The 24,531-nt window shown below is 44.6% G+C and overlaps 2 protein-coding genes across 2 annotated transcripts in view; one reads left to right on the plus strand and one right to left on the minus strand.

The window, feature by feature from the left end:
* NOL7 (nucleolar protein 7) overlaps window positions 1-2,784 on the plus strand; it is a 29,238-nt gene extending 26,454 nt beyond the window's left edge. Inside the window, exons 6-8 of the mRNA XM_069730815.1 lie at window positions 71-192; window positions 1,079-1,156; window positions 2,457-2,784. Of these exons, the coding sequence (XP_069586916.1) occupies window positions 71-192; window positions 1,079-1,156; window positions 2,457-2,521 (265 nt within the window). The 3' untranslated portion in view covers window positions 2,522-2,784. The remainder of the gene's footprint in view (window positions 1-70; window positions 193-1,078; window positions 1,157-2,456) is intronic.
* Window positions 2,785-19,087: 16,303 nt separating this feature from the next.
* The window catches only part of RANBP9 (RAN binding protein 9), a 90,170-nt gene continuing 84,726 nt past the window's right edge, over window positions 19,088-24,531 (minus strand). The window contains exons 11-14 of the mRNA XM_069730817.1: window positions 23,470-23,591; window positions 22,770-22,921; window positions 21,497-21,608; window positions 19,088-20,338 (exon numbers count right to left, since the gene is read on the minus strand). Coding sequence (XP_069586918.1) covers window positions 20,208-20,338; window positions 21,497-21,608; window positions 22,770-22,921; window positions 23,470-23,591 — 517 coding nt within the window. The 3' untranslated portion in view covers window positions 19,088-20,207. The remainder of the gene's footprint in view (window positions 20,339-21,496; window positions 21,609-22,769; window positions 22,922-23,469; window positions 23,592-24,531) is intronic.

Raw genomic sequence — 24,531 nt, forward strand, 5'->3', positions numbered from 1 at the left:
TGTTTACTACTCTAATAATAGTGTGGCGCTGTCCTCGTAGGGCGCTGATCATTTGTTTCTTTTGGCTTAGATTGCAAGATAACTACAAGGTAGTCCAGTTGGATGAGTACAGTGGAAAAGATTTACTGCAGCAAAGAGCCAAATCTTTCATCCAGGAGCGGTTGTATGGGGAGACCATGAATCGGACTACAGGTGAATATTGTGCCCACCTGTATGGCTTGTCTACGTAGGTCTGCACAGTCCTCGGTTTAAGGTGTGAGGGTTAGATGATGCTTTGTCCATTTGCACATGACCTGGCATCGTGAGCCACTGATACAGAGGGGTCTCATATTCGGATCCTATCTTCGAGTTGTCGACCGGTACATTTGCCAGTATTTTTCGGCTGCAGGTGTGTACCTTATTCAACTGTATAGTGGCCGGGTATGGCCCACCCATTCCTATTTGAATGGGGGAGGATCTGCAGTTACCGCCGCGGGTACTATACAGTTGATGGAGCAGTGCTGTTCCGCTCCGACAGCTGATCGTTGGGATTGTCACATGTCGCACCCCCATTGATCTGATTGATGACCTATTCTAAGTATGGGCTATCAATATCAAAAGTATTAGACAGCACCTTTTATCACCTCTTAGTATGCACATTACTTATTTTTTCAACTGTTATATTCCCAAAACGTAAAGGTCTTATCCAGGATTAGAAAAACATGTTTTTTTTTTTCTTACAGAACATTGCCACCACCTGACTTCAGGTTGTTTGTAGTATTGCAGTTCATCCATTGACTTTTAAGGGCACCAGCTATTCTGTGCATCGGTGTGGTGCGGCTTCTTGTATAAAGCAGCCATGTTTTCTAATCCCAGACAAGCAGTTTAAATAACAAACAACTTTTATTTTTTTTTTATTCAGCAGTGGAAAAGCTTTTAGTTGCTGTGTGTTGATGCTTATCATTCATCGTCCTTATGCTTTAGGGGACCATTTATGTCCATTTCTATGCAGATAAAGTCAGCAGACTTTGGCTGAATCTTGTAAAATTCCGTCCTGTATGAATTTACCCTAATTGCCTATGTGTTTCTCTTTTTGCAGCTAATGAATTTCTCTCAATTTCAAGGAAAAGGGCTGTAATTAAAAGGCCGGCCGTTCAATTCGCTGACACCAATTGGGGTGCGTGTGGTATGATGTCTACTTTCTGTATGTTCGCTAGTGCATAATGTATGCCATCGGCTAGTCTGATTATCAGGAGACATTTGATGCCCATAATCTTGTTTTTATCATGCTTTCTATAGCTTTTTTCACATCATGATTTTTTTTTTTTTTTTTACTTTTTCTGCAAAATGTTTGTACAAACGTTTTTCTTAAAGGGGTTGTAGAGCTTAAAATAATTCTTATTGACATTCAAAGTAACAGTGTAACACCCTAAGAAGTATATGTGCCCACGATCTGGAGTTGCTGTGGATTTGACGGTGCGTATTTCTGCAGCATCAAACCCACAGCGGGCAGATGTTACAGAACAGTGCATGGGATATCAAGAAATTCCATATCCACTATGCATGCACAAACTCCTGTGGATCACCGGCGGAGACGGACATGCGGCGCGTCTTTCCAGCATTTCAACTAGCGTCTCCGTAAGACAAATGTCACCCATAGAATGTATTGAACATGTGAAACCGCAAGGTTAACTGAACACATGCGGATTTATCTGCGTTCAATAGATGGCTGCCCTTTGGACACAGTGAACATGCGCTGCTTCCAAAGTGCTGCTACTTCTGGATCGTGGGCACCCAGAGTTATATTTCAGGTAAGGAAATTTCCCCATGACCAATGTTGTGTGTGACAGAAGATGGCAGTCTCATTTCTGTAGCTAAGCCGGGCCCATTCTCTGCGTATATATAGACCATGATTCAATAGAGGTGGCTGGCCTAGCTATGCAAATGAGAAGTCAGCCAGCCCCTTTCACACACAGCACTGACCACTTACTGACACTTACAGTATGACATCTCACTATCCCATACTGAAGAAACACCTCATACAGTTCATGTGCCCCCAAATTCTGAAAGTAATACCCCTATCCATCAATCACAGATAACACTAGAAATAAATGTGCCTCGTACTGTACCTGTGGTACATGTTGGGCCAAGTGCACGTTTAATTTTTGGCTTCCGTCTGGTGTAAATACCCCTGCTATCTGTCCAAGCCCAGAGGCACATGGTGGAAGCAGCATGGTAGAAGTTCTTTGACTTTTGCACTGGCCCTGTGTGTAGGAACGTGCAGCCTACGTTCTTCTGCCCTATGGTAAATGCTGCGCAGGTGCCTGCCGGACTGACCAACATTAACAAGCCGCATGGCTACCAGATGGAGAGCAGTTCTGATTTTAGGTAATTGCCATTGTGGACATCCAGTGAATGCCGCCTTTGCTTTCTTATACATAGTTGTAACCCACATTCATGTGTCTTTATTACTGCAGGAGAAGAGGAGAAACAGCGAGCAGCAAAGTTTAATCTAAAATGGGTGGACAAAAATAAGCTTTGACCCTTTTGAGGAACAAGAATCGTGAATATTGACTCTCATCTGTGGCGTGGTCTAATGTGATGTGTGACTGTGAGTTACGGTCTCCTGACTTCTGTTGAATACCCGCAGCTGCATTCGATGCCCTATTCGGTAAGGGAGGTTTTACCAAGTGCCCTGGTCCATCTGAAGCTTCGCCTCTGCTACCTGGACTGTTTCATTTGTGAGAAATAAACTTGTAAAATTGTCACCAGCTTTTATATAAAAAGAAAACTATTTTTGGTTCATTTGTTGTACCTTCTACTATAATGCATCCAGGCGTGCGTATGTCACTGTTCCCATAGTGAAGATTTTTGGGGACCTCTGCCGGCTGCCATGGTAAGTGACTGAGTGGTCTGTCTGCCTGGAGCTGCTCCACAGTAACCTGTGCGGATGGAGGCTGAGAATAGAATTGCTGTCTGCTGCCGACCTTTCACCAGACACTAGAGATAAGCGGCTAAGCACATCCTAGCAGATGGGGCGCTGAAGGCAGCTCACATGCTTCTAGACTTTCTTCTTGCTCAATCTACAGGCAAAGGATTTTATTTGGGCTGTCAGCCAGATTTGCTGTAAGCAGCTTGAATTGTGTCTTGCGGCACTAATAATTCCGCCTCGCAGTATGTGTTCTGTACAAAACACAACTCTGTGAAAATGACAACTGAATAAGTCATTATTTCCTGACAATGACGACATTGGTCAGTGGGAACCAGGGCATCCTACACCTGGTGAAAGGATTTGTAGGCATTGCAGGCTTCATCAGTAGACCGCAGCCCGTTTACTGGCCTAGAGTAGGTGGACTATAATACAGTATATCACAAAATTGAGTACACCAGAAACACATGGGCTACTTGCACATTGAACATGTCTGTAGGAACCTGTTCACACCACCAAGAAACTTGAAGACACAAAAGAGCACAGTGAGGTCAAAAATACTCTGTTGTAAAAAAAATCACAGTAATATGCAAGTGCTAGTCAAAAGATGGAAAATACAGGGTATTTAGTTGATATGTTTTTTTGCAAAAAAAGTATACTAAGCTGCTCCACCAATTGTCAATTGCGGGTGGATTTTAGAGATCTTGCTTTCTCCACCTCGTGTTTGAGGATGCCCCACAGATAAACAGGGTTTAGGTCTGGAGACATGCTTGGCCAGTCCAGCACCTTTACCCTCTGTTTCTTTATAAGACGGTGTTTGTCCTGGAGTTGTTTAGAATCTTATGTTGCAGGGTTAATGCTCTGCTTCAGTATGTCACAGTACAGGTGGGCATTCATGGTTCCTTCAGTGAACTGTAGCCCCCTCAGCCGGCAGCACTCATGCAGCCCCAAACCATCACACTCCACCCCCATGCCTGACAGTAGACAGGACCCACTTGTCTTTGCACTCCTCACCTGGTTGCCACAACACCTGCTTGACATTATCTGAATCAAATAAGTTTATCTTGGTCTTATCAAACCATAAAACATGGTTCCAGTAATCCCTGTCTTTAGGCTATGTGCACACGTTTAGGAATTTTTGCGTTTTTTTGCTATAAAAACGTGATAAAACCGCGATTAAAAACGCATACATTAAGCATCCTATATTTAAAATGCAGTTGCATTTTTTGTGCACATGTTGCTTTTTTCCTGCGGCGGAATCGCATTCTGGAAAAAAAAACGCATGTTCATTAATCTCGGTGATTCCGCACACATAGGAATGCATTGATCTGCTTGCTTCCTGCATGGGGCTATGCCCACCATGCGGGAAGTAAGCGGATCATGTGCGGTTGGTACCCAGGGTGGAGGAGAGGAGACTCTCCTCCAGACCCTGGGAACCATATACGGTAATTGTTAAAAAAAAGAATTAAAATAAAAAATCATGATATTCTCACCTTCCGGCGTCCCCGACAGCCTTTCCCGCTCCTTGCGATGCTCCCGTTCCCTGCGATGCTCCCGTTCCCAATAATGCTTTGCGAAATTGACCTGTGATGATGTGCGGTCTCGCGAGACAGCTATGTCATCTGGAGTCATGCCGCAAAGCATTACTGGGACCGGAGCATCGCGAGGAGCGGGAAAGGCTGTCGGGGACGCCGGAAGGTGAGAATATCATGATTTATTTTTTTTTTTTTTTAATTATTTTTAACAAAAAGTTCTATTTTGGTATCATCTGGCCACATGGCCATCTCCCATGTCTCCTCTAGATTATCCAGATAGTCATTGGCGAACTTCAAACAGGCCTGGACATGTGCTGGTGTGAGCAAGGGGACCTTGCATGCCCTGCAGGATTTTAATCCATGAAGGCAAACAGTACTGTTTGAGAGTGTTGTCCCACCTCTCTTCAGATCATTGACCAGCTCTTCCTGTTTTTAGTTTTGGCTGATTCCTGATCTTTCTCAGAATCCTCCTTACCCCACAAGACTAGATGTTGCAACGAGCCCCAGACTGAGATAGATTGCCAATCATCTTGTGTTTCTTACATTTTCTAATATTTGTGCCAACAGTTGCTGCCTTCTCGCCTATTGTCCTGCAGCCCATCCCAGCCTTGTGCAGGTCTACAATTGTGTCCTTGGCTCTTTAGTCTTGGCCATGGTGGAGAGGTTGGAATGTGATTAGTTGAGTGTGTGGACGGGTATCTTTTATGCAGGTAACGAGTTCAAACAGGTGCAATTAATACAGGTAATGATTGCAGAGTAAGAGCTTCTTTAAGAAAAACTTAACAGGTCAGTGAGAGCCAGAATTCTTGCTGGTTGGTAGGTGATCAAATACTAATTTCATGTAATAAAATGCTATTTAATTATGTAAAAATCTTCCAAAGTGATTTTCTGTTTTTATTCTTAGATTCTGTCTCTCACAGTTGGTGTACCTACGATAAAAATTACAGACCTTTCTATTCTTTGTAGGTTTGAAAACTTTGTATCAAAAGTTTATTTTCCACACTATAATAAAATGAAAAATGTGAGGGGTGTACTCACTTTTGTGACATACTGTATATAGGGAAGAAACTGGTTTTACCATTAGTACTTTCACATTAGCATTTTCTCTTACAGGTCCTTTCTGGTGAAAAGTAGCTATGCAGTGGGGGTGACAATAACCCCTGAGAATGACCTGAATGGTTTCCTTTACCCCCATGCATTTTATTGGGTGGGTCATCTGTGTCCATGGAGAACAGGCCAGAGCTCATGTATTTTTGGCAGCAATGAGGATCACAGCTGCCAAATTTCCACCACTAGCTGCTTGTCGTAATAAAAGAGGTTTTTGTGAATAAACCATTAGTATAAAAACAAACAGTTGTGTGGTTGGAGACATAAGAGTTAAAGGCTATGTATGACATTGGGCCTTTAGGGGTGCAATATTGGGTCTGTACAACTGTAAGGTGGCATACTACTAATATGGCTGTGTACATGAGTACTAAGGTCATTTTCCAGGACGTCCCCCTGACAGCACATTGGAGGACGTCCTCCTCCTCCTTGCAGGGACAGGAAACACAACACGAGAGGTTAAAAGGTCCCACTCCACCCCCTTTTCCTCAGTGTTTTTCCTGTCCCTGCATGGAGGGACACACGAGAGGATACAGCGCTATACAAGCGGGAAGACTCACCAGTCCGGAGGGCTCGGGGGATCGTGCGGCTAACGCCAATATCCTTTCCCCGCATCACTAAGCCCCAGGCAGAAACTTCCCGGTGGGGAGTCCCTCTGCCAAAAGACCAGTCGAGCGGATGAGCTCCTGGGTCGAACCGCTTCCTCCCGGTGGGGGGCTCTCGGTTCGGGCGCCAGGAGAAGAGGCGCCGCAAGAGGTCCGGCGCCAGCGGCAGCAGCGTGCGTTCCACTGAGTGGAACGCGGAAGTAGGATTGTTAGACCGAGTGCAGTACGTCCGGTGTCAGGCGCAGGTAAGGTGACGTCACATCCGGGGACGGGGCCATCTCGGCGTGCGTTCCACCTGGTGGAACGCGGAAGTATGCAGCTTTAAGGGCGCAAAGCTCAGGGCACTCGCAGATGGTTATCCAGCACTTCCTCTGGTGGTAGGAGAGCGCCGGAGTGAATCCCTGGAGAATATTTGCTGCAGGACAGAAGGGTCCGTGCGAGCAGTCTGCTGCAGACATGCCGGAGACCAAGGGTGAGTGCAGCAGACGCTGCTATATCCCTTTTATACATATGGGATCATATGAGATCATGTACTTATAGTAGTATTTCTCCACAGAAGATATGGAGAACAGGAAGGAGGAGATAGGGGTAAGTGCGCAATGCGCAGAGTACTCAAATATACGCCTGCACACACTGAGCCGTTCTTGTCCTTATTCTTACATTTAGGATAAAGAGGCCAGTCAAGCTCCCCTCCCTCAGTCTAAAAAGTCTGGCAAGGTATTGACTAAATCTAAGAGGTGCTCTCTTTGTAACACAAAACTGTCAGAAACATACAAGAAGGATCTGTGCAGCTCTTGTATTAAGAAAATTGTCAGAGAAGAACAACCATCAATGTTGTCCGAAATGAGGAATATAATCCGGGAGGAGGTCCAGAATTCCTTAGCTTCAATGTCACAACGGGAAGTGTACAGTCCGGGCCCGGCTCGTAAAAGACCAAGGAAAGATCCAGAACAGGAGATTCAGGATGGTTCGTCAGAGGCGGAATCAGAATATAGAGGTTCTGATCAAGAAGAAGGAGAACTGCCAGTAGAAGAACAAGAAGGGAAAAAGGTACTACTTTCCAGTTGAAGAAACAGTACGTCTGACCGCCTGGACCAGTTCTTCTATGCAGGTGAAAGAAGATCCACAGCCGAGATCTAGACAAGATCAGATGTTCGGAGGGCTCACATATCAGGAACGGACGGTGTTCCCGGTGAGTGAACACATACGTAAGATGATCTCACAAGAATGGAAAGATGCGGAGCGAAGATTGGTGATGTCCAGAGAGTTTAAAAACCGTCTTCCGTTTGATTCAGAAGAGATCAAGACATGGGAAGAGATTCCGAAGGTAGATGTCCCTTTAGCCAAGGTGGCAAAGAAAACATCCATACCTTTCGAAGATTCATCTAGTCTTAAGGATGCAATGGATCGCAAGGTGGATATCCTTTTACGTCGAGCCTGGGAGACTTCAGCAGCTTTAATAAAAACTAACATTGCAGCTACTTCTGTAGCGAGATCCATGTTCCTGTGGATGGAACAGCTGGAAGAACATTTAATTAATAAGACTTCACGGGCGGATATAATTGCTTCTCTGCCTATCATTAAGTCAGCCACGGCCTTTATGGCAGATACATCAGCTGAATCTGTGAGATTTGCGGCTAGGAATAGCTCCTTGTCCAATGCAACACGAAGGGCTATTTGGCTTAGATCTTGGTCGGGGGATAATGCATCCAAAAATAAATTATGCGCCATTCCATTTTCAGGTTCCAGAATATTTGGTCAGGCTTTAGATGACATCCTAGAGTCAGCAGCTGATAGTAAAAGAGGGTTTCCCGAGGATAAACCCAAGAAGTTTCAGCCCTTTCGGAGGAGGCCTCTCCCCCCTCCCCCTCGCAGATTTCCAGAGTATAGAGAACAATGGAGATCAGGTAGAGGATCTTTTAGGAGTTCCTACGCTCAGAATAGAAGGGGTAGGAATTCCTTGTTCGGTTCTGGCTATAGACCAAGGAAACAATGACGCCATAGGGATAGGCGGGAGATTAAGTTTCTTCCTCAAACAATGGAATCAGATCTCAGACAACGATTATGTCCTCAAGATAATCTCAGAGGGTTACAGAATAGAGTTAACATCCCACGTACCTCAAAGGTGTATCTTACCAACAATGTTAGCCAAAGATTCCCCTATGTTTCTAGACCTACAAAAACTGTTCGACTCCGGGGTTATAGTTTGGGTTCCTACTCCAGAAATAGGTGCAGGTCACTATTCCTCTCTTTTTTCTATTCCAAGACCGTCAGGGGAATCCCGTACAATAATAAATTTAAAACCTCTGAACGTTTTCGTCAAATACAAACGGTTCAGAATGGAGTCGATCAGGTCCATCATTCATCTTATAAACAAAGATTCGGTAATGTGCACTCTCGATCTGAAGAGTGCGTATTATCAGGTCCCGATACATCTCTCTTCTCAGGAGCTTCTGAGATTCTCGGTAAGTCTCTCGGACATGACCTGCCACTTCCAATTTCAATGCCTCCCTTTCGGTCTAGCATCCGCCCCAAGAATTTTCACCAAATTGGTAGCAGAGGTGGTGGCTTTCTTAAGAAACCAAGGAATAACAATAATTCCATATTTGGACGATTTTCTGGTTGTGGCACGATCAAGGGCCATTCTGCTACAACACAGAGATCGGGTCATAGCAGTGTTAGAGGAAATAGGATGGGTGGTCAACAGGAAAAAGTCACATTTAAAGCCAGAATCCCAGAAGATATTTCTAGGAGTACTCTTGGATTCTACAACCAGGCAGTCCTTCTTACCAAGGGACAAACGAACCTCATTAAAAAAGATGATCTTAGAATTCCAAAGAAGTCCAGTGACGATAAGAGCAGCTATGAAAGTCTTGGGGAAGATGACAGCATGCATTCCGTGTGTCAGATGGGCTCAGGCTCACTCAAGGCCTTTACAAGAACAGATACTCATGGTATGGGATCGACGTCGTTCCACATTAGACAAGAGGCTAGAGCTATCAATGAAGACAAGAAGATCACTACGATGGTGGATCCAGGACTACAATCTAAAAAAGGGCATCCCTTGGATATCAACCCCTTGTGTGATAATCACCACAGATGCAAGTCAGTGGGGATGGGGAGCGCACCTGGACGGAAAATTCTTTCAGGACAAGTGGCCCGAGGAGATCAGTCAGATGTCGTCAAATTACAGAGAATTATACGCAGTCTGGGAAGCTCTCAGAAGAAACCGTTCACGCCTAAAGGACAAACATGTAAGAATCCTATCCGACAATGTAACAGCAGTATCCTTTTTGAGGCATCAGGGAGGTTCCAAACACAAAGCGCTTCAAGGTCTAGCGCAGAGAATATTTGCCTGGGCAGAAGACGTTATCTTATCTATAACAGCAGTGCATCTAGAAGGGTCACAGAACATACTAGCCGACTATCTAAGCAGAAAGAAAGTTTCTCCAACCGAATGGGAACTAAGTCAAGAAATGTTCCAAATTCTTTGCCACTGTTGGGGAACGCCCAGGATAGATTCAAAATTCAAAGGTTCCCAGATTTTATTCCCTCAACCCTCTAGACATGCCGGAAGCAGTCGACGCCTTAGGTCAAGCATGGAGCAAACCTCTGTCTTAGGGTACGTTCACATTTGCGGTCTGCGCCGCAGCGTCGCCACCGCAACAAAACGCATGCGTCGTGCGGCCCTATCTTTAACATTGGCGCCGCATGGGGCCGCATGTGCATGCGTTGTGTTGTGTTTTACGCCGCATGCGGCGTTAGGGCGCACCTGTCTGGGCGCGGCAACGCAACATGTTGGATTTTTTGTGCGGCGCCGACCTTTTAAAAAACGCATGCGTCGTGCGGCCCTATCTTTAACATTGGCGCCGCATGGGGCCGCATGTGCATGCGTTTTGCTGCGTTTTTGTTTGCATTGTGCGTTGCGGCGACGACGCTGCGGCGCACAACGCAAATGTGAACTTAGACTTACGCATTTCCACCAATAGCACTAATTCCAGTAGTGCTCAGGAAGATTCAGGAAGACCAGGCAACAGTGCTGACGATTGTACCATTCTGGCCAAAGAGAAGTTGGTTCCCATTGTTGGGGGCCATGGCAACGGAAGACCCTATCATACTCCCGTTATGGAAGGATATAATTCATCAAGGGCCTGTTTTACACCAAAACCCGGAGAGACTGCATCTATCAGCATGGATCCTGAGAGGGACATCTTGAAATCCAGAGGTCTTTCAGATGAAGTAATTACAACCATCCAGGCTAGTAGGAAGCCTGTCACCTCAGCCATCTACCACAAAATCTGGAAAAAATTTTGTATGGGAAGTGGCGGGTCAGCTGTGATTCCGGGGGTCTTAGATGTTCCTAGAGTCTTAAAATTCTTACAGGCAGGCTTTGACTTGGGGCTCAGGCCAGGTACAATTAAAGTCCAGATCTCGGCCCTTAGTACTTTTCTGGATTATCCATTAGCTTCCCACCCCTGGATAATCAGATTTGTGAGGGCTATCCAAAGATTACGGCCTACCTTGAGACAGCTAGCTCCCACATGGGACTTAAATTTAGTCCTTAGGGCTCTATGTAAAGATCCCTATTCTCTAGAGGAGGACATGCCTATTTCAGTTCGTACCTGGAAGACGGCCTTCCTGGTAGCGATTACAACAGCTAAACGCGTAGGGGAAATTCAGGCTCTATCAATTAAAGATCCATATCTTCAAGTCAGAGAGGATCATATAATCCTAAAATTAGACCCAGCTTTTATCCCAAAAATAGCTTCAGCAAAAAATCGAGATCAGGAAATAATTTTACCTTCCTTTTGTGAGAACCCTTCTAATGAAAAAGAACAGGCTTTACACTCCCTGGATGTTAGGCAGGCAGTATTAAACTATCTAGAGGCCACTAGCTCCTGGAGGAAGGATTCTAATCTTTTTATCCTATTTGGAGGTAAGAATAAAGGTAAAAAAGCTTCCAAGGCGTCTATAGCTAGATGGATTACTACTATAATTTCAAAAGGCTACGCATCAGAAGGGATAGCGTGCCCAACAGGGATTAAAGCTCACTCTACTAGGGCTGTTTCAGCATCATGGGCTGAGCGAGCAGGAGCGTCACTAGATCAGATTTGCAAGGCAGCAACTTGGGCCAGAGTAAACACGTTCTGTAAGCACTATAAGCTAGACGTAGTAGCAGCTCAGCAGACGTCTTATGGGAGGAAAGTTCTCCAAGCAGTTGTCCCACCCTAAACGTAGTTTTCTTTGGTATTCTCCAATGTGCTGTCAGGGGGACGTCCTGGAAAATGGGTATTATTACCTACCGATAATTCGGTTTCCAGGAGTCCATCCTGACAGCACCGTTATTTCCCCCCTATGCATGCCAGTTCATATGCTGTAATATGTTTGGTCAAATAAAGTTTTCAAAAGTATATCTATCCATGGTGTGGTACTTGTCAAAACACTGAGGAAAAGGGGGTGGAGTGCGACCTTTTAACCTCTCGTGTTGTGTTTCCTGTCCCTGCAAGGAGGAGGAGGACGTCCTCCAATGTGCTGTCAGGATGGACTCCTGGAAACCGAATTATCGGTAGGTAATAATACCCATTTTTACATGGCACCATTTAGCATCCGTTTTTGAAAGCCCAGAACGAAATGGCCCGAAATCTTTCCATTTTGGCTTCCACGTACTGACCATTCTATGACAATGTGAAAATGGTCTAGCAGTTACTCTGGACCGGTCCTTGTGGCCACTGGTCAGTCTCCTACCTGTTATCTGCTGCTGCTTTTATTTGCCGTCCTGGCGCAACGTCTTCGTGGTAAGATGCACACGCAATGTTGCACAAGGCCAGCTAATCAGAAGAGGAGCCATGCATGTCGGCGGAAAGTCCTGCAAATTTATTATTTGCTCATATGGCAGAAAATAACGATTGAAACTTTGCCGTTTGCGTCTTCCAGTTTATTCTCTTTTTCACTCTCCTCTTATTGCACGCTGCTTGGTTTAGCTGGCAGGTCGGTGTGTAGTAATGTCACTTCTAGGTTTACTGATACCTGAGTATCCTGGATTTGGAAGGTCAAGTAAGTGCTTTATGGATCAGATCTCGGAGTATGTGGAGTTGACTACATCCCAATTCTTCCTTCATTATATATTAAAGAAGATCTGTCACCTCCCCCGCCTTGGGGACGTGTGTCCAGAATGTAGCAGTAAAAACGGAGGTGTTCACTTGCTCCCTCCCAGCGTAACCTCTCCAATGAGGGAAATAACAATGAGGAAGGCATTTAGTGTACATGGGCCCTGTGCTTTGTGTCTTCCCCTGAAGACAGCTGTGGCATCTTTATGTACTAGGTTGAGCAAGACAACGAGTTGGTTAAGGCCTGGTGAATCTCCTGTTGTCTGGATTACGCAGACCGCCGCCATAATGATTCACTTGCTTTTGTAGGAACAGCTGCTGTCATAAGGCAGACAGGTTTCGTGACAAGAGTCAATAACAGTGAACCATTGAGATCCCACAAAGTAATCCAACCGTGTGAGTCAACGTGACTGTTACATGCCAGGTATAGTCAGCGTGGGTGGTGACTGCAAACAATACCGCTCTACTATCAACACCCCACAACACGCTCTATAGATCCAAGGTGCCTGTGGCCATGAGCCATTTCCAACGTAAGATCATTTGTGGCATTCCAATCAATTCTAGAAAGTAACTTCCCTCTGAAAAAAATTTAAGTTAAATGGTAACATAGTAACATAGTTAGTAAGGCCGAAAAAAGACATTTGTCCATCCAGTTCAGCCTATATTCCATCATAATAAATCCCCAGATCTACGTCCTTCTACAGAACCTAATTGTATGATACAATATTGTTCTGCTCCAGGAAGACATCCAGACCTCTCTTGAACCCCTCGACTGAGTTCGCCATCACCACCTCCTCAGGCAAGCAATTCCAGATTCTCACTGCCCTAACAGTAAAGAATCCTCTTCTATGTTGGTGGAAAAACCTTCTCTCCTCCAGACGCAAAGAATGCCCCCTTGTGCCCGTCACCTTCCTTGGTATAAACAGATCCTCAGCGAGATATTTGTATTGTCCCCTTATATACTTATACATGGTTATTAGATCGCCCCTCAGTCGTCTTTTTTCTAGACTAAATAATCCTAATTTCGCTAATCTATCTGGGTATTGTAGTTCTCCCATCCCCTTTATTAATTTTGTTGCCCTCCTTTGTACTCTCTCTAGTTCCATTATATCCTTCCTGAGCACTGGTGCCCAAAACTGGACACAGTACTCCATGTGCGGTCTAACTAGGGATTTGTACAGAGGCAGTATAATGCTCTCATCATGTGTATCCAGACCTCTTTTAATGCACCCCATGATCCTGTTTGCCTTGGCAGCAGCTGGTATACGTAATAAATTAAGACATCACATTTAACCATTTTTTTTTGCAGATGCAGTAGTGCTCAAAATAATAGCAGTGTGTGCAGAAACACAAGTTAATCACAAAATCTTTATACCAGTTTTTGTTTCTAATTCAAAACATGAAGAGAAATGTATAGAATTTTAACAACTTTACAGAAAATAAAAAATGACCATTGGGTAGTTATAAAAAGAACAGCAGTGTCTGCATTTGTCTTTACAAACTCACAATATGTACATTTTGTGGATTTAGCATTCCTGTGAATCCCTAACCTAATATTTAGTTGTATAACCACAGGGTTTTTTTTTTTTTTTTAAAAAGAACTGCTTGACATCCATGTTGCATACATTCAACCAACTTCTGGCATCTGTTGGACTACATCCTGCCAATTGTTTTGGCCTCAGAAACTTCATTTTTTATGTCACCCCACAAGTGTTCTGTTTAAGGTCCGGTGATTGGGCTGGTCACTCCATAACCTCAATTTTGTTGGACTGGAACCAAGATTTTGCTTGTTTACTGGTATGTTTAGGGTTGTTGTCTTGTTGAAACACCCATGTAAAGGGCATATTCTCTTCAGCATTAGGGAACACGTCCTCTTCAAGTATTTTAATATATGCAAACTGGTCCATGATTCATGGTCTGCAGGAAATAAGTCCGGCACCATAGTAAGAGAAACGTCCATATTATAATGCTTGCACCACCATGCTTCACTGTCTTCAGAGTGTAATGTGGCTTGGATGCAAAGTTTGGGGGTCATCTGACGAACTGTCTGCAGTCCTTGGACCCAAAAATAACAATTACTTTAATCAGTCCACAAAATATTTCTCCTTAAGGTACCGTCACACTAAGCGACGCTGCAGCGATACCAACAACGATCCGGATCGCTGCAGCGTCGCTGTTTGGTCGCTGGAGAGCTGTCACACAGACAGCTCTCCAGCGACCAACGATGCCGGTAACCAGGGTAACATCGGGTTACTAAGCGCAGGGCAGCGCTTAGTAACCCGATGTTTACCCTGGTTACCATCGTTAAAGTAAAAAAAACAACCACTACATACTTACCTACCGCTGTCTGTCCCCGGCGCTGGGCTTCTCTGCTCTAGCTGTGAGCACAGCGGCCGGAAAGCAGAGCGGTGACGTCACCGCTGTGCTTTCCGGCTGCCCGGCGCTCACAGCCAGAGCAGAGCAGCCCAGCGCCGGGGACAGACAGCGGTAGGTAAGTATGTAGTGGTTGTTTTTTTTACTTTAACGATGGTAACCAGGGTAAACATCGGGTTACTAAGCGCGGCCCTGCGCTTAGTAACCCGATGTTTACCCTGGTTACCAGCGAAGACATCGCTGAATCGGCATCACACACGCCGATTCAGCGATGTCAGCGGGAGAGCCAGCGACGAAACAAAGTTCTGGCCTTTCTGCCCCGACCAGCGACATCACAGCAGGGGCCTGATCGCTGCTGCCTGTCACACTGGACGATATCGCTAGCCAGGACGCTGCAACGTCACGGATCGCTAGCGATATCTTCTAGTGTGACGGTACCCTAAGGCCAGTTGATGTGTTCTTTGGCAAATTGTAACAGTGGGACTTTGACTTGGCTTCACTTGTAGCGGTCACAGTACTCACAGGTAACTTGAAACTCTCTTTGGCTACGTTCACATTAGCGTTACGCTAATGTGCGTCGCTGTTGCGTCGGCGACGCAGCGGCGACGCGCCCCTATGTTTAACATAGGGGACGCGTGCGTTTTTTTTGTTTGCGTTTTTTGACATGTGCGTCGTTTTCGACGCTAGCGTCAGACGCACGAAAATGCAACAAGTTGCATTTTTCGTGCGTCCGATTTTCGTCAAAAAACGACGCACGCGTCGCAAAACGCAGCGTTTTTGGTGCGTCGCGTCGCCGACGCAACGGCGCGCAACGCTAATGTGAACGTAGCCTTTGATCATCCTGAAGCTGATCACTGGCTGAGCCTTTGCCACTCTGGCTATTCCTCCATCCATTCGAATGGCAGACTTCTGTTTTCTTCCATGTCTCTCTGGATTGGCTTTCCATTTTACAGCACTGGAGACCATTTTAGCTGAACAGCCTATCATTGTCTGCACTTCTTTATAAGTTTTACCATCTCCAATCAACGTTTTAATCAAAGTATGCAGTTCTTCTTTAATTATTCTTATACACAGACTCAAAAACATGCAGATCATGAATGTGGAGTCTGTTGGTTTTCTTAGATTCTACTGCACCAACTGGTAAATTGTATGACGTGATATAATTTATACCAAAACCAGTGACTAATCTGCTTAGTCATATCGGACTGCTATTATTTGAAACACTACTATACGTGTCTCATTGCACAGTTAATTTTAAAGCCCAATCATATGACACTGTGTATCCTCAGAAACCTATTGCCTGTCACTTTATTTTGCTGCCATGCAAGGATCTGTGCCCAGCTGGAAAGCTGAATCAAATCTCGTGCAGAGGCAATTGTGTGCCACGATCTAGTTTTGATAATCATTTTTCCAGAGGCCTTTTAGAAAAGTACATATGTCATGGCAAGTACCATGCCCTGCACATATGAGAACGATGTTCGTCTCTCTGCCAGTGTGTAACAGTAGGTGGAAATCACAGTCATGCCATCTGGATTTAAGTACTTTGTCTTATACCCACAACAGTGGCAATTAATCATACATCTAAATAGCTGGCACTGACACTTTTTGTTAACTAATATCGTCCAGTAGTTTTACGTATATAAGTGACTGTTTATAAAGTGAAAATAACCATTTTATCATATGGAATCTGTAGTTTTCCTAAATTCAACATCTACATTTTATTAAAGAGGTTGTCTCGTGCTTTTATACTGGTGGCCTATCGCTCATCAATACCAGATGGGTGTGACACACAGCACCCCCTGCCAACCAGCTGAATAGTGGGGGTACTGTATGCCTCCAATCTGGTATTATCTATCCTATAATATAATCCATCAATATAAAAGCACCAGACAATCGCTTTTAAGTCCATCTAGTTCAACTTGTTCTTCATTCTTTTTCATCCACCTTAAGCAAAAGAGAAAAAAAAAAAAGAATCTGGCTTATCCATTTTTACTTACATGGGTGCAAAATCTTAATTTTGTAAAAAAAATATATATATATATTGTTATACAAGAAAACAAAGCTCAATCCTTTATACTTTCACTAAATAAGGAGGACCTGTCTGTTTCTTTATTACATTTGATGGGGTTAGTAATGGGGGCATCTTATAGATGCCTGTCCATTACTAAATCCTGGGCTTGATGTCAGCGGTTTTATGTTCGCTGATATCAACTCCACAACTATTACCCCATTTGCCACACCACCAGGGCAAGTGGGAAGAGCGGCGGCTAAGCGCCAGAACTGGCACATCTAATGAATGCGCCATTTTTTGGGGTGGCTGAGGTCTGGATGCGCCATGTTTTGGGGTGGTCTCATCTACAATAACTAGTAAAGGCAAAGCAAACAGCTGAGAGCCAATATTTCATACCTAATGAAAGTCTATGGGAAAAATCTGCACAGAAAACCCACCATACCTGCAAGAGAAATTGACATGCTGTGGGTTTGCACCGCAGATGAGTTTACGCTGTGTTAAAAAGAAGCACAGTCGGCACAAGATCTCTTTAAATCCCATCCACTTTGCTGTAACTGTTAGACGCTGCGTTTTTAAGGCAGCAAAAATATGCATTGTCAAAAACGCACCAAAAGTTCATTGTGGGAACGTAGCCTTACTCTTAAAGTTTACACCATCTGTGGATCAGCTTACTTTGGTCATCTAACATGCCAAACTGTAAAGTGATTTCAAAGCACAAGACCAAGATTTTGCCCACACCCCAGTCACTACCCACTTTCCAATAGGCCACTCCCTCTTGTCGAAAGTCCATCTGGAATGTGTCTAAAATACTAACTGCAGTGCAATGCACAAAGGATCCTGAAGATGTGAACAATTCAACAACAACAAAAAAGTCATCGGAAGATGTTATGACATCCAGACGGTGCACAGCCGAGTAAATCACTGACAAATAGAACACTGGGGCCTCAATTAACATGACTATAGTGGACAAAAGATTGCGAAAATGATCCCTGAGCGGCAGAAAAAACCATTGCAGGGTCAGATGAATCTTGATTTCTGCTGCATCATGCAGATTGGGTCAGAATATGGCACATGCTACATTAATTTATGAACCCTTTCCTGATAAGTATTGATGGCCCAGGATGAAGATGTGGAGTAACTGTGTGGGGAATGTTATTGGCACACGCTGGGACCTCTGGTACGTATGGCTGGACAATTGGACAGTAGGTCTTGCCTAGGCATTGTGACCAAGTTCATCTGTTCATGCCAGCTGTTATGATCAGAACAATACATTTTGGGCTACTGGTGTCATCCATACACCATCCTTTCTTCCTATCATTTTTTTTTCCCGGGTGTATAGCACAGAGCTCATTTATATTGGTGGTACCCGACCCCATACTCCTCTGATCAACAAGGGTCATAAAGTCATGGATTGGTTTCAGAATTATGACCGATTTTACCTTCCCCAGCATTCACAGTCCTCAGATGTCGTTGTCCGGTCAAAATACATAAGTCTGCATTCATTGTGCGATGCTGGGATTCACCTCTTTTAGACCCAGGAATAGAGGGTAGGTATGAGCTATACCTCCCCCCAGCTAGCGGGCGCAGCCTTGCTCCAATACACTAGTATGGTGTGAAGCCACGCCCTCTAGTCAGGCACGCCCACTGGCCGTCCGTGTCATTGGTAGAGGCGTGGCCTCAGTTCAATACAAGTGTCTGGGAGTGAGGCCAGTGGCCTGGTGTATGTATAACTCTTAGGCTACGTTCACATTTGCATTGTTGGGCGCAGCATCGGCGACGCATGCGTCCCTATCTTTAACATGGGGGGCGCATGGACATGCGCCGGTATGCGTTGTACGACGCATGCGTCATATAGACGCTCATGAAAGTGCGCAGAGGACGCTACTTGTAGCGTTTTCCCTGCGCCGAAATTCCTGATCTGTAGGATCTTATGACAATGCATACATCGCAAAACGCTGCGTTGTGTACATGCGTTGTTGGTTGCGTCGCCGACGCTGCGCCCAACAACGCAAATGTGACGTAGCCTTACATGCCCTCTGATTCAAGATCTGAATCCATTGAATCCCCGCAGTGAAGCAAAGAGGTCGTACACTTGGGGGATTCATTATTCTGCAGTCACACAGCGTGACTGCAGACTTATTGGTTTTGACCGGACAACCCCTTTAACCCAATAGAACATCTCTGGCACGAGGTAGAACGGGTTGTTCAGAGAATATCTCCACCTCCAGCTACATGGACCGGACAGATTCCTACACAACGTGGAATCTATGCCATGATCTTGCCGACGTTCTGAAAGGCTAAAGGAGGTCTAGGTCGCTTCCAGACGAGCGTCTCTAATAAAGTGATCAGTCAGTATATTTTGTAACATTATTGGCCACTACTGCATTTATAAAACTTACCAATGAATATGAAAATTTGCTGTCAAGTCAATGAACCACGCCAGATTTGTTTCCGAATTAAATTTTTATTGGCAGATTAATTTAAGTACAGTAACATTTTTATTCAATATTTTAGCACTTAAAAATTAAAGTGTACAAAGGTGAAATTAAGATACCTAGAAGAAGACTAAATATTTGGTTCTTTTCTATAAATAAATGATTAAAGACACACCAATCCCTATCTAAATATAGTGTGAAGAAGCTGTCCTGTTGTTACAGAAGGAGTAGAGAAGAATTCTTCACGTCACACGCTGTGCTGACATGTTACAATAAAGAGATTATCACACAACAGGAAAAACAATGACACAGCCCATAGCAAGTACAAATGTTGAAGCTGGCCATATCAACGTGTCCTGGGACTACAGTTGAGGTGCAGATTAAAAAGAAAGAAAAGGAGAAAAAAAAACCAAAACACTTGGGGGGGGGGCAGGGGGGGGGAATTTCAAGTCTTGTAACACGGATGGAAACTGCAGTCTACACTGTATGTCATTACCTTTAACGGCGTCCTCAGTGGGAAAACAAAAGCAGATTGATGTCTACACATGAGACGTGCCATACACAACCTGTACACTGGCAGTCGTAGATAAGTATTACATATGTCCTGTGATTTCATTCACAGTGCGTGCAGTTTCAAGATACACAGCTTGGTCAGCGAGGCTCCGGAAGCCATAAACTGCGCATAAAAAGAAAAAAATAAACGGCACGGCCTGCAATCACAAGGATCCTTGCAGCACAGCATATAAGTGTCTATAATGCATCCCAAAATAATACTAAAAAACCCAAAAAACACAGGACTGCTGCAAGCAGGTTGCTCGTATGTAAGCCTCGCCCTGTGATTCGCTATTCTTCACTGTACCTCACATATTGTAAGAGGATTAACATAGATTAATATAGTCAAATCAAATTATTGCTGGTATGGCAAACCAGAATTCCATAGCAACATCCTCTTAAAACTGAATGAAATAATAATTAAAAAAAAAAAGGCTATTTAAAGTCAAATGATAGGGACGTGCTTGTTACAAACGTAATAAAGGAAACAAATGAGTTCCAAGTAACTAGAGCTGGTCTATGTGTCTTACAGCATTTCCATACTGCACGTAGGCTGTTGACTTCTTCTACTGCATAGCTAATGTAAGTAATCACTCAACCTGGCAAAAGCACAGGATCCGATGCCTGAGTGGGCCATCATCTCTAGACACTGCGCAGCTTGCTCTAAAGCCAGGGACAGGGGCGGCTGCTTTGGCAGGTTGTGAATATCTATAGAATTAAAGAAAATATGGTTAGGAACGTACCAGACCAATGACAAGACGATCCAACTCTCCTAGACGACAAGATTCGAAGGGGTTGTCCGGTCTTAAATCTACAAGTCTGCAGTCACGTTAATATGAATGCTCACAATCCGTGTACTGTGCACGGTGAAGAATCTCTGGTGTCGGCAGACATACTCCCGGCCATATTCAGAAACAGTCTAGTCGGAATGTGACCAGGAGTATGCAAATCTCATACTTTGGGTCACATTCGCAATGGCATCTGAGAATCATCACAGTGCACCATCGCATTCGATGTGAGAATTCACAAGTCTGCAGTCACATAAAGTAACTGCAGACTTGTAGCTTTAGACTGGAAAACCCCTTTAATATAGGCAAAACAGTTATTTTGGGATTGGGGATTACTACATACACTCATTCTGAAAAGAAGAACACCACCAGAAGTCTAACAGCGTCTGTACTAGCAGAGCGCCTTGTGGTCAGTGGGCCCAGCACAAGATTTTTCTGGGAAACTCTTCAGTGCCAAGGTCGGCTATGGTCATATTCTAGCACACACAATCCTATCCATTATACAGATCACTATATTGTCACCAAACAACAGATAGCGCGAATCAGAGCCTGGACGCAGAATTGAAGCCAGGAATGTTTTATCGACATTTCAGAGAAAACAGTTTAAAGATCCAGTGGGGTCCATGGGTATAAACAACACTAGTCCGACATGGCCATGGCTGGTTTATGTGAACAGACATCCCTCTCACGGCTCTGATCCCACATACACTTAAATGCTGCATTGGATTTGGCAGAATTCCCAGACTGTTTCTATGGTAACCATAGCGCAACATGACAAACTACTGTATAAAATATCAGTCTTTGTGTTTAAAATGGGTGCAGTGTGCGCTGGGAGATAGCAGCAGTGAATGTGAGAGCAGAGGGACGGGTCTGATGGAAGGACAGTGTTAAATAACTTTTCTTTGCTTTTAAAACTAACAAGGGAAAACTTCCCTCACTAGTGTCACCTCCTGTCCCTTCTCCCGGCTGGGTCAATCTCTTTTTCAGGCATACAAGCAATGGGAATCTGTGAATTACTGTGGTATGGGCAAAATGTACTGAATGGAGATTGTAGGGATGTGCTGGGCGCACGTCTTACCTAGTATTGCACTATTAAGGGATGAGCACACATGTTCCCTCTGTATAGGATCAAGCTGGTAGCCCACTGGGCTGTTCCAGGGGTCGGAGTATGCAAGTAAACTAAATGCGTCCTGGTTAAAGAAAGAACAAATACAATATATAAAATAAAGACAAGAAATTGGAGAAAAGTCCAAAACACCAATGTAGCACACCTAGCTCTCCTCTAGTAGGCTGCACTGTATACAAAAGTATACCCCGACAGGCTTGTCAGCCATACCACCACCGGCTATAAGCACCTGATATAGTCCATATATACTACCAGCAGAGATCAGGTTCTCAGCTCTGACATATGAGCCGGGTACCTGCTGAATGTTACATTAAATAATGTTACTATAGTTCTCCGCTGGAAGTCAGCCTGGAGAAATGATGTCCTGACCACCCGTCACCTGGACCCTGCAGCCAATCGCTGGTCTCAGTTGTCAGATCACTGGTGGTCATGATGTCATCACTTCCACACCTGCAGTGCTGGACGGGATTCTGGAAATCAGGTCATCTCTTTCTCAATGCTTACCTTCCCCCGTGAAGTTTAAAGGAAGCCTGTCAGCACAAAATTCCTCTTCAAACCAAGTACAGGTGCTTGGTGTACCCCCATCCCCCACCGCAAACAGGATTTGGCCATGTGCGTCAATGGGGCCAGACTATAATGGTGCTGACAGTCGACACATAGTCTGAAGTGCATCATTTTTAGGTGTATATGCCTACTGCAGGCGGACACTGAGACGTAGTAGACTGCACCTGAGAGTCCGCCTCCAGTAGGCGGATATGCCCAAAAATGATGCACGTCAGAGCACATGACCACTCTGCTGACACTATGGCTCCATTGGTGCATATGTCCGAATGCGAGCCCCGGTGGGACCAAGGACACAGTGTGAAAACACTCTAACCTGTTTTCCATCTGCATCTTCTCAGTCCGCTATTCCTTGATTGTCAGCTCTGGGTTTTCCAGGAGCCAAAGGGAAGAGAGATGGAAAACAAGTAGATGGGAGAGTGCACCGAACGATTGGCCACGCCATGATGTACCGAGCACACGTGTTTGGTTTGAACAGTCGTTATGTTGCTGACAGACTCCATTTAAAAAAAAATATCAAAGAACCTCTTAAAATGTATATCAGCTCACAACAGCCCAGTATCTGTGTCCAACATTCCTGGCATTGAGAGAAACGGAAAAGTAAGGCCTTCACTCGTAAAGGGAAGGAATTAGAGAAGCCATCTTGACTCAGCCAGAGATTTACCTTCAGCATATTTTTGTTTGTGGCATTTTTTCCACGTTCTCTCCTTAGTTGCTCACTCATGGCTTGTAGTTCTCTCCCAAAACATATCATCCTCTCAACAGCAGCTTGGCTTCCTCCACACAGTTGGCGTCTCACCTGAGTTGAATCTACCTCTGCCAAAAGAGGAAAGAAGCAAGTTATATTGCGCCATTGCCCTGGTGACCCTTTAAAGCTTACTGGTCTTTGAGAACCAAAAAAACCCCCTAAGGGACGTAGTTGTCTGGGGCAAAGACATCACGTATAGGCAGAAGACTACTGCAGCCACTGTCTCGTCTCAGGGGTGACGTGCCATAGAAGGTGGCACCCGCGCAGGGATTGGCATAGTTCTGCATCATAAAGAACATTTATTTTATTTTTAAGTTCTAAACACAAGCACATAACAGAATTGCCAGAACCCAGCAGAATGCACGTGTCCACCACATGGGAATTTGATTTTGTAAAAGCCCATTCACTAGCATGGCGCAGATTTTTAGAGCGAAATCCATGACCATGACGCTTTCGAAGTCGCTCAGGTCACTTGAATTTCCCATTCTAATCTGATCCAAGGGAACCTTGCTCACTTGATGCTGCACTTTAAGGCTGGAGTCTCTAATAAAATGGGCATCGTGTGGATAAACGATCTGCTGCTACTGTTTGTAAGGCAATAAACATAAGCACAAACCCATTTCGGTGTCACATTCTTCCAATTCGTTGTCATGCTTTGTACTGCCATTAAGAAATCCATTAGATGAAGCAGCGGCAAAACCGTTGGAATAGTGATCTGTCTCCATTTCTACATCATTGCTGAAAAAAAAAAAAAATCGTCTTACCATCCTTCTTATTTTTGATATACAATAAGATGGGCAAATCGTTTCGGAGGACCCTGGTCCAGCAGTCGGGTCAGTCTTCCATGGCCACTGAAGGTGAGCCCTGTCAGCCGCCTCCAACCTGACGGCATCGTCGGCTCTGCTTTAGATTGGCTTGTCTTGCGTGACGTCGCACTAAGCCATTTCTTTAGAAGAGGAGGCGTAGATGCTGCCAGGTAGGAGGTGGTTCACAGGACTCCTGTCCAGAGACCCCAGATTACTGACCTGATGCCGGACCAGCCGATCATCTCTCATATACCATAGATTATTTTCAATAGTAATATAAATGTAATCGATAGTATTGAGGATTGCATAACAAATAGGGAATCCCTGCATGTGTTTCGGCTGTTGAAAAGCCACAAGACATGCAGCCGCGGGGACTCGAACATAATATTCGAGCGCGCCAAAGTCACTCGGTTAGCAGCCGTGCATGCACAGATAACACCTTATCCCAGCACGTTTGCTCATCACTAGTAATCGGCACGAAGATCTGTAAAGAAATGATGGTTTGTATCTGTTAATGTTCTGTTTATTTAACACAAAAAAACGTGGTCAGATTTAGCACTCAAACGCGGGACTGAGAAGATATAAATCTAAAAATTGAGGCAAGTAAATGGGCAAATCAATTCTTAGGAGAGAAAAAGAAAAAAAAAAAAAGGAAAGGCATATGAACGGCTTAATAATCAGTCACCAATATCACTATACGCAGTGTTAACAGATGTCACCAAAGCGAAAATCTCAATGAAATATCTGTGTGGTTGTAAGTGCCCAATATCAGCATCCTGGCGAGGCATGTCACCCACACGTGCACACTCCAGCCGAGCGGCATCATTCCGCCTTCCGTGCGGTGTCTCCTTGCCGCAGTGGGAGACGAGTCA

Source organism: Ranitomeya imitator, chromosome 6, assembly GCF_032444005.1.
Source record: "Ranitomeya imitator isolate aRanImi1 chromosome 6, aRanImi1.pri, whole genome shotgun sequence".
Taxonomy (NCBI): domain Eukaryota; kingdom Metazoa; phylum Chordata; class Amphibia; order Anura; family Dendrobatidae; genus Ranitomeya; species Ranitomeya imitator.